This window comes from Oncorhynchus mykiss, chromosome 27, assembly GCF_013265735.2.
Source record: "Oncorhynchus mykiss isolate Arlee chromosome 27, USDA_OmykA_1.1, whole genome shotgun sequence".
Classification (NCBI taxonomy): Eukaryota; Metazoa; Chordata; class Actinopteri; order Salmoniformes; family Salmonidae; genus Oncorhynchus; species Oncorhynchus mykiss.
The window spans coordinates 26356690-26366956 of NC_048591.1; the positions used below are offsets into that span (position 1 = coordinate 26356690).

The window sequence follows — 10267 nt, forward strand, 5'->3', positions numbered from 1 at the left end:
GTACCTTTTAGTTCGAGAACGGAATATTAGGAATCAATTAAAGAAAGTCATCTAAATATAGGCATATTAGTCTATGTTTCAGCACCAATTGGTAGATTTAAAAATACTCTCATATTGCAGATTATTTAGGGTTAGGAAAGTATTTACTCACAAAAGAAAGAAAATGGTTTGATTCATTTTGAAAAGAAATCAGTTCTTTAACCCATAGTAATGTTGAAAGAGTAGTGTACATAGAATTATAATAGGGAGAATGGTGTACAATTGTAGGCTATACACTCGTCTATCGCCTGCACTAACCATGGAACTGTGTGATGACACAGCAAATTATTGCACCATGCGTCGGGTTTGTGGCTTGGTTTGTGCTCTGCTCTATTACGATTTAATTATTTTTTTATATTACCAACTGTTACTAACAATCCTCAGCAACAACACCATGGTCATGATGGTGTGTAAGGAAGAAGCAAATGAAGGTAAAATGGAATTTAATGATAATGTAGGCTATACCAACTGAAGGGAAATAACAGGGTAATACAGTATTTAACATGATAGAAATAAGAAACCGTGAAAGTGGGGGTAACATAAAGTAAAGATATTTGAGAGTGCCCATCCGTGCAAGTTAGAAGGCTGTACAATTTAAATTCTGCATAATGGCACAGCATTTCATAATCTTTACTGTGAGAAAGTTTATATGTTGAAATGCTTCAGTTTGCTGCAAAATGACTGATTTCACATTGTCTCCAGCAATTATAAGGTAAAATATATATAAATATATGTATATATAAAGTGTCATTTATATTCAGAATTTCCTTATCCAAATCGATTACTCATTTACCTAGCTCTTGTCAATAACTCTTAATACGCTGTAAATTACAGTGCACGGAGAATGTCGTTATTTCTATTGGAAAAAAATGAAGTAGATGCTACCTGGGCTCAAACCAGGGACCCTCTGCACACATCAACAGCAGCCACCCTTGAAGCATCGTTACCCATCGAGCCACAAAAGCCTCTGCAAGGGTAACAACTACTTCAAGGTCTCAGAGCAAGTGACGTCACTGATTGAAACACCATTAGCGCACACCACCGCTAACAAGCTAGCATTTTCACATCGGTTACACCGGCACACCTTCATCTCTTAGATCTCCACCCAAAATGAATAGCAGGTGAGTAGCACACTATTCCCATGCTTAAGTTCAAGGTCAGAATATGTGTAGAGGGAAAAGTGCATAAAAATGGAATTACATTAAATTTACATCTGCTTAACTCGGGTCGGAATCGGGCCCTTGTGAGGTAATGATGCTTACTGATGGAAGCAGTTCTGGTGCTGAAGCCTCCAATGTTCCCCTCTAACCAATAAAGAAACCTTTTTAAATGCAAAATGACTCTCTTTTGTATCATTCTACCATCAGTGACATAAACGTATTATTGGTTATGTTAAAGTTTTAATTGGATGTATTATTTATGTTCTAGTTAGTTGTGAATGTGGGTGACCATCTTAGTCAGTTGCAAAAATCCCCCAGCCAACTTCCCCTAAATATGACTCAGCTCAGTGACTCTGTTTCCACAGTCTAAAATAGTTTAGCTAATGCTCTCTCTCAACATAGTCATAAGTCTCTGATAAACAGTGATATACCGTAGGTATAATAGCGTCAGCCAACGTTCATAAATACCTATATTAGATCTTAACAGCATCTGCATGAGGTGCACTTTGTATGTTTGGCGAGCTTTTAATCCCCATTAACTCTGTCAGAAACTTCAAGTTAATTGCAGTTAAGAATGTTATTTGCATGCCTGTTGTAAGGCTGCTTGTCATGTTATTTGTGAATTGCCATAAAATAGCCCTCTTGGCTTGGAGTCTGGGTTCAGGAATTCCATTGTTATAGCAGACTGAAGACAACATGTGACAACACAGACACAAGCAGACACACAGAAGCAGCAGACATACAAGTGACAGGGCATGACTTGACCTGCCCTGCCCCCAGTACTTAAACTCTGCTGCTATAACTTGGGACACAGGCTACTCTTATCCAATATAATCTAATATATACATTTATATCAGTGACCACATGTGAAATACATATCCTGTTCTAGGTACGCACATCCTGTTCTGCCAAGGTATGCGGTAAATCATGTTAGGTTGTATTTCAAGTGGATTTTCCCTTTAACTGATTTCTCTATGGCCACCAACTGTCATCCTCTGTCTTGCTCAAAATAACATGGAAGTGTATCACAGTCATGGGTGTCTGAAAGTTTTACAAATAGCATGTGTACTCATCGACATGTATGCACATTACCATTTAAAGATAACGTATTTAATTAACTTTCTTAAGTAAAGCTCAATATATTTTTTTCGTTATAGAGGAATTTAGAGATATATTTATCTTTGGAAGAACATAAAATAGCGTCACAAAAGTTCAGATAACTGGTCACTTGCCATATGTATTCATTGAATCTTTAAAAAAAATTGTCATGAACATTTGGTCAAAAAATGTGACATCACTGCTTATTCAGGTGTGTTCAAAGCAGTTTACTAAACCACAAGCACTCTTTTTTCTGAACTACCAGCAGTTTAGGCAGTCTGAGGAGGAAGTGGCATGAATCACAGACGTTTAGAAAAATAAACACTCAGTATAAAAACAGACTTGGCTCCTGGACCCCAGTCAGTCACTGTGCTGGATGCCACCAAGACAAGATGGAAATCACAGGTTTACTGCTCCTTGTGGTGGTTGCTCAGTCATTTGCAATGCCTCTGTCATCTCCGGAGGAGACTGACAAGTGGCTATTAGCCGAGGTAAGCCAATTAAATCTGTGGTTCTGATGTCCTTTTGTTTATACATTTCTGTTTGGTGCACTGAATATTTATGTTTTGAATATTGATTTTACAGTTATCCTCATACTCGAAATAAGGATAAATGCGATAATGTATAGTATAAACAAAATTAGCATTATTTTATTTGAACAAAATTGTTAATTGCATACAATATGCCAGACGTTGTTGAAATAATATAACCCCTCAAATTGAACCCTGTGTTTCTCTTGTGATTTTGCTCCTTAAATGACCATATTTAAATTACATCCATTCCATATGACCACGCTTAAACAGCTACATATCATGAAGGTGTTAACTTATGTTATTGTTTCCTCTTCAGAAATACCTCCGCAGGTTCTACAACCTTCGAGCTGGACTTCAGGGAACCCCGTTCCACAGGTCGTCAGACGCCATGCAGACTAAGATCAGGGAGATGCAGTCCTTCTTCAACCTCCAAGTGACAGGGAGCCTGGACGCTAACACCCTGGAACTGATGAGCATGGCCAGGTGTGGTGTCCCTGACGTGGGGGAATATAACCACTTCCCCAGACACCTCAAATGGCAGAATACCAATGTGACCTTCAGGTGAGGCTTCTCAAACACTCTGGGTCATATTTATTTTATGGTATTGGTGTAATAATGTTAATTTACTCCACATATACCACATGACCTTGGAATCAATGGATATTATCAGCTTTCATTACTTTGGATAAAACTTGTCAAGTTTCTCTTAAATGAAGACATGTTTCCTCTCTCTTGAAATGCCCTTCAGAATAGTGAATTATACTCCTGATCTGAAGAAGGCTGATGTGGACAGAGCTATCCATAAAGCCTTCAACATCTGGGCTAATGTCACTCCTCTGACCTTCAAGAAACTGCACGAGGGGAAGGCTGACATCATGATAGCATTTGGGACAAAAGGTAGACCAATTTCTTTATTCTGGCCTACAGTTGATAGACTATACAGAATATATGGAGAATATCTTGATTAATAATTTGATAATCTTACTGTAGTTTTGTTCAACATTCAGTGAACATTGTTTAGAGTTGTGCAAGACCCTGTCATAGAATAAATTGATTGAATGCTTGCAACACTTACTGAAACCATCCTCAAACATCATTTTTTCCCTGGCCTTTCTTTGTCTTTAGAACATGGAGACTTCAACCCCTTTGATGGCCCTGACGGTCTCTTAGCCCATGCCTATCCCCCTGGCAGAGACATTGGAGGAGACACACACTTTGATGAAGATGAACATTGGTCAATAGACTCAGACGGTAAATATTTGGTACATTTACGTGGGGGATCAAGGAAAATGTATGACATTTAATCAATGATTACTTACTGACATATTTCCTCCCCTGTAGCCTACAACCTTTTCCTGGTCGCCACTCATGAGTTTGGCCATGCCCTTGGCTTGTCCCATTCTTCTGATCCTGGAGCTCTGATGTACCCAGTCTACTCCTACAGCCAGGGTTATCCACTGTCTGAGGATGATATCACCGGCATTCAAGCTCTTTATGGTTAGTGTTCCACTTATTACCACAAACAGAAAATAGTTACAGATAATTAAGTCAAAAGAAAAGTCAAAAGTTTGGACACACCAACTCATTCCAGGGTTTTTCTTTATTTGTACTATTTTCTACATTGTAGAATAATAGTGAAGACATCAAAACTATGAAATAACACATATGGGATCATGTAGTAACCGAAAAAGTGTTAAACAAATAAAAATCTATTTATATTCGAGATTCTTCAAAGTAGCCTATCTTTACCTTGATGACAGCTTTGCACACTCTTGGCATTCTCTCAACCAGCTTCATGAGGTAGTCAGCTGGGAATGCATTTCAATTAACAGATGTGCCTTGTGGAATTTCTTTCCTTCTTAACCTCTCCGGGATCGTTCGGGACGCTAGCGTCCCACCTCGCCAACAGCCAGTGAAATTGCAGGGTGCCAAATTCAAAATAACAGAAATCTCATAATTAAAATTCCTCAACCAAACAAGTATTTTACTCCATTTTAAAGATACACTTCTCGTTAATCCAACCACAGTGTCCGATTTCAAAAAGGCTTTTCGGCGAAAGCAGAACATATCATTATGTTAGGTCAGCAACTAGTCACAGAAAGCATTCAGCCATTTTCCAACCAAAGAGAGGTGTCACAAAAAGCAGAAATATAGATAAAATGAATCACTAACCTTTGACGATCTTCATCAGATGACACTCCCAGGACACAACGTTACACAATACATGTATGTTTTGTTCGATAAAGTTCCTATTTATATCCAAAAACCTCCGTTTACATTGGCGCCATGTTCAGAAATGCCTCCAAAACATTCAGAGAAATTGCAGAGTCACATCAAATAACATAAATACTCATCATAAACTTTGATGAAAGATACATGTTTTACATAGAATTAAAGATAAACTTGTTCTTAATGCAACCGCTGTGTCAGATTTTTAAAAAAAGCTTTACGGCAAAAGCACAATATTCAATAATCAGAGAACAGCATTCAGCCACACAAATAAGCCATACAGTTACCCGCCAAATTGTGGTGTCAACAAAAGTCATAAATAAATAGCATTATAAATCTTCACTTACCTTTGCTGATCTTTGTCGGAATGCACTCCCAGGACTCCCATTTCCACAAGAAATGTTCGTTTTGTTTGATTACGTCTATATTTATGTCCAAATACCTCCGTTTTGTTTGTGTGTTTAGTTCACTATTCCAAAAGGCACAATGCGCGAGCACAAACTCCAGATGAAAAGTCAAAAGAGTTCCATTACAGTTTGTAGAAACATGTAAAACGATGTTTACAATCAACCTTAGTCTTTTTATAATAAATCTTCAATAATATTCCAACCGGACAATAACGTATTCCTTACAGAGGAAAAAGAAGGAACGGCGTGACCTCGCAGTAAACAACTGATTGGCCTCAGCCTAGTCCACTTGTTGAAACAGCTCTTATTCGACACCCTTCCACAATAGAAGCCTCAAACAACTTTCTAAAGACTGTTGACATCTGCTGGAAGCCCTGGGAAGTGCAATCTGGCCTCATAGACACAGCATATTGGATAGGCAATCACTTAAATGAAACTACAAACCTCAGATTTCCCACTTCCTGGTTGGATTTGTCTCAGGTTTTCACCTGCCATATGAGTTATGTTATACTCACAGACATCATTCAAACAGTTTTAGAAACTTCAGAGTGTTTTCTATCCAATACTACTAATAATATGCATATATTAGCATCTGGGACAGAGTAGCAGGCAGTTTACTCTTGGCACCTTATTCATCCAAGCTACTCAATACTGCCCTCCCTGTCACCAAGAAGATAATGCGTTTGAGCCAATCAGTTGTGTTGAGACAAGGTAGGGGTGGTATACAGAAGATAGCCCTATTTGGTAAAAGACCGAGTCCATATTATGGCAAGAACAGCTCAAATAAGCAAAGAGAAATGACGGTCCATCATTACTTTAAGACATGAAGGCCAGTCGATCAGGAAAATTTCAAGTGCTATGATGAAACTGTCTCTCTTGAGGACTGCCACAGGAAAGGAAGACCCAGAGTTACCTCTGCTGTAGAGGATATGTTCATTAGAGTTACCAGTCTCAGAAATTGCAGCCCAAATAAATGCTTCACAGAGTTTAATAACAGACACATCTCAACATCAACTGTTCAGAGGAGACTGCGTGAATCAGGCCTTCATGGTCAAATTGTTGCAAATTGTTGCAAATTAACCACTACTAATACCAATATGAAGAAGAGACTTGCTTTGGCCCAGAAACACGAACAATGAGATTCTTCGAAGTAGCCACCCCGTTACCTTGATGACAGCTTTGCACACACTTGGCAAATTTGAGATTTTTGGTTCCAATCGCCTTGTCTTTGTGAGACGCAGAGTAGGTGAACGGATGACTTCCGCAAGTGTGGTTCCCACTGTGAAGCATGGAGGAGGTGTGATGGTGTGGTGGTGCTTTGCTGGTGACACTGTCAGTGATTCATTTACAATTCAAGACACACTTAACCAGTATGGCTACCAAAGCATTCTGCAGCGGTACGCCATCCCATCTGGTTTGTGCTTTGTGGGACTTTATTTTTCATCAGGACAATGACCCATTTCACCTACAGGCTGTGCAAGGGCTATTTGACCAAGAAGGAGAATGATGGAGTGTTGCATCAGATGACCTGGCCTCCACAATCACCTGACCTCAACCCAATTGAGATGGTTTGGGATGAGTTGGACCGCAGAGCAAAGGAAAAGCAGCCAACAAGTGCTCAGCATGTGGGAACTCCTTCAAGACTGTTAGAATAATATTCCAGGTGAAGCTGGTTGAGAGAATGCCAAGAGTTTGCAAAGTTGTCATCAAGGCAAAGGGTGGTTACTTTGAAGAATCTCAAGTTTAAAATATATTTGGGTTTGTTTAACACTTGTTTGGTTACTACATGATTCCGTATGTGTTGTTTCATAGTTTTGATGTCTTCACTATTATTCTACAATGTAGAAAATAAATGAGTAGGTGTGTCCATCTTTTGACTGGTACTGTAATTCCACCCACTGGAGTCATATTTTGAAACGCTCATTATGCGGTTCAATCCTTTAGGCCCGAACCCCAATGACAGCAAAGTGAAGCCCAAGCCAGATGCCCCAAACAAATGTGACCCCATGTTGAGTTTTGATGCTGTCACTGAGCTCAGAGGAGAAACAATCATCTTCAAAGACAGGTAGGGAGTGTGTCCATTCATGAGAACTTTTCTGCACAAACTATAAGGTTAAAATTGACAAAATGTATGTGTTGATGTTTTCTATTTGATGACAGGTTCTACTGGCGTCTCCATCCTCAGTTTGCAGAGCCTGAGCAAACCCTGATCAAATCCACCTGGCCCTCCCTCCCAAACAAAGTGGATGCTGCCTATGAGTACCCTGAGAAAGACATGGTCTTCATATTCAGTGGTGAATTACATGCTGGCAACACTGTTGGCATAGTCCTCTGTCATTTTGAATATGCAATTACAGTTCTACTTTGCTCATTTCCATCACATATACAGTAGATATCTAATCAAATTGATGTCGGTGCAAGAGTCATAGGTTAATTTCGTTGACAAATTGTAATATTTTTCCAGGTATTAGAATGTGGGCCCTGAACGGCTACAGCCTAGTGGAGGGCTACCCCAAATACATCCATAAACTGGGACTCCCCAAGACCGTGCGGAGGGTGGATGCTGCTGTGTACATCCCAGACACCGGCAAGACCCTTCTGTTCTCTGAAGAGCAGTTCTGGAGGTAGGACGGTATGGTCTGGACTGGTCTGGTCTAGTCTTGTTGAGAGATGATATCTGCAAACATAACCGTTCATTATAGGTTATAGTCTTGGTTGTGTCTTATTGACAGTTATGATGAGAAGACTAACACAATGGACAGTGGCTTCCCAAGATCCATTGAGATGGATTTCCCTGGAATGGGAGATGAGGTGGATGCTGCCTTATATAAATATGGTATATCACAATCACTAATTTCAATAATATTCTTATGTAGTTTCCGTTGCATTTGCTTTGAATATATAATAAATAGCTCTCTCTAACAAATTCATCCTTACTTTCTCCTTGCAGGATATTTGCATTTCTTCCATGAACATACACAGTTTGAATACAGCTACAGTGCAAGGAAGGTCATTCAGATTGTTAGGACAAACTCTTTTCTCAACTGCTGATCCACTGGTGGAGAACTAATGTTATTTTATGGGAAACGTACCAATAGGTCATTTGTGCAGGACACCTGTTTGTTATTTGTAACTCATCTCAAAGTACGCTGGAAAACAGCATGTAAAATGCATGTCTGAAGACTAAAGTAGGTGTAATATTTATTGGGAATGGGAAAACGGTTGGCTTATGCATCGAACAAATGTGGAAACCACTATGCAGGGTCTTGCTTTAGGGTATCAGAAAATGTGCATCATATTCACATGACTTGTTATAGTATTGAAGGGTGGGATAGAAACCACTCTGATATACTTTAGAATACTGTAATTGCATTTCTCTCTGTATGTAAATGTTACTTGGGGAAGTTACAGTAATGTGTTGCAGATCCACCAATAGATGGCATTCAAGGACACCAAATCTAGAGTACGAGCTAATGCTTTTTATGGACTGTGAATGTTTATACTACTAATTTTAATGACACATTTTCATGAATAAAATAATATGTGCAAATGGCATTGTCTGAGTGTTTGTGATTTAAATACTCTATAGCAACATTTAGTGTTCGACGTGTAGGCCCACATCATACTCAAAATACACCTATTCTGTAACAAGACAAAATGCATCTGTTTGGAAAAAATATGGTAAGAGACATGGGAAGAGATGATACGTTTGGTAAGAGATGTAGGAAAATAGATATAGGGATGGGAAGAGATGGGAATTTATGGGACCACGTTCTACACTGGGTGCTTTTTTGCAGGCGTTGTCATACTACCACATAGTTTGATCTTGGATCATCTAAGGTTATTGTGGTCAGGAAGTATACAAAATAGATAGAGCAGACTGCATAAAAGACTGCTTATGAATCACAAGTGCACACAAACCACCTACACAGCACCATGCCACGGTATTGAGTAACCAGCCACAACTGCCAAAATACTCCCTCTTTGTCATCAATACTGCAACAGGGATGACTTGGCAGCTGAGTTGGCATAGCTCTGCCATTCTGTTGTAGGTATTGACTTTCCCGGCCCTCCCTGCTTGTTTTTACATGGACACATCCTTGTATTGCCATTGGCCAAACAGCAGTTCTAGGTTTACACCACAAGAGGGTGCTACGTCAACACGGTTTCCTGCAAGCTCAGTCTGAGTCAGAGGAGGCTGGTGGAAGGAGTTATAGGAGCACAGGCTCATTGTAATGGCTGGAATGGAATTAATCCAACACATCAAACACATGGAAACCGCATTCCATTCCAACCATTACAATGAGCTAGTCCTCCTATAACTCCTTCCACCATCCTCCTCTGGTATGAATGGTTGTTTACCATGAGCTCAGTCTGAATGGTGGTTTACTTTGAGCTCAGCCACCCAAACAAAAATGGGATACTCTGAGTAACATGAGTCACTCATTAAATGCTGTGATTCTTCCAAGGAAAGCTCTACGCGTTAAGATGCAGCCACAGACCCGCATACTATGCATCTTAGCTCAACTATGGGAAAATTGACAACCCTATCAGTGCCAAACTGTAGCAGCTTATGTTGCTCAAATGTTTTAGTTCGTTCTGTCAAGCCTTACAAAAAGTATAAATCAAGTCCATTGATAAAATCATGTATGTTAGAGTGAGCAAATAGAGATTAAATCTAGTAGTTATGTTCTTAGTACATGTTCTTGAGCTGAACTGATCAGAATGGTATCTATGATGCATCAGTGAGTCAGCATGAGGCTTCTGAGGTCCAGACAGGCTCCAAGACTCTCCAAGGTGG

At 39.6% G+C, this 10267-nt stretch overlaps 1 protein-coding gene across 1 annotated transcript; it reads left to right on the forward strand.

Annotated features, from left to right (window-relative positions):
- Positions 1-671: 671 nt before the first annotated feature.
- On the forward strand, positions 672-9019 carry mmp13b (matrix metallopeptidase 13b). Its single transcript, XM_021588256.2, has 10 exons — positions 672-2788; positions 3147-3391; positions 3579-3727; positions 3956-4081; positions 4172-4327; positions 7411-7531; positions 7627-7760; positions 7931-8090; positions 8199-8302; positions 8417-9019. The coding sequence occupies exons 1-10, from the start codon at positions 2690-2692 to the stop codon at positions 8515-8517; spliced, it is 1395 nt and encodes a 464-aa protein (XP_021443931.2). The 5' UTR covers positions 672-2689; the 3' UTR covers positions 8518-9019.
- Positions 9020-10267: the final 1248 nt, after the last annotated feature.

Excerpts from the sequence above, each read along its gene's own strand:
- mmp13b (XM_021588256.2), top strand. The coding sequence starts at position 2,690 with ATGGAAATCACAGGTTTACTGCTCCTTGTGGTGGTTGCTCAGTCATTT. Across the intron at positions 3,728-3,955 it reads GATAGCATTTGGGACAAAAG|AACATGGAGACTTCAACCCC; the intron begins GTAGACCAATTT and ends CTTTGTCTTTAG. Across the intron at positions 4,328-7,410 it reads CGGCATTCAAGCTCTTTATG|GCCCGAACCCCAATGACAGC; the intron begins GTTAGTGTTCCA and ends TCAATCCTTTAG.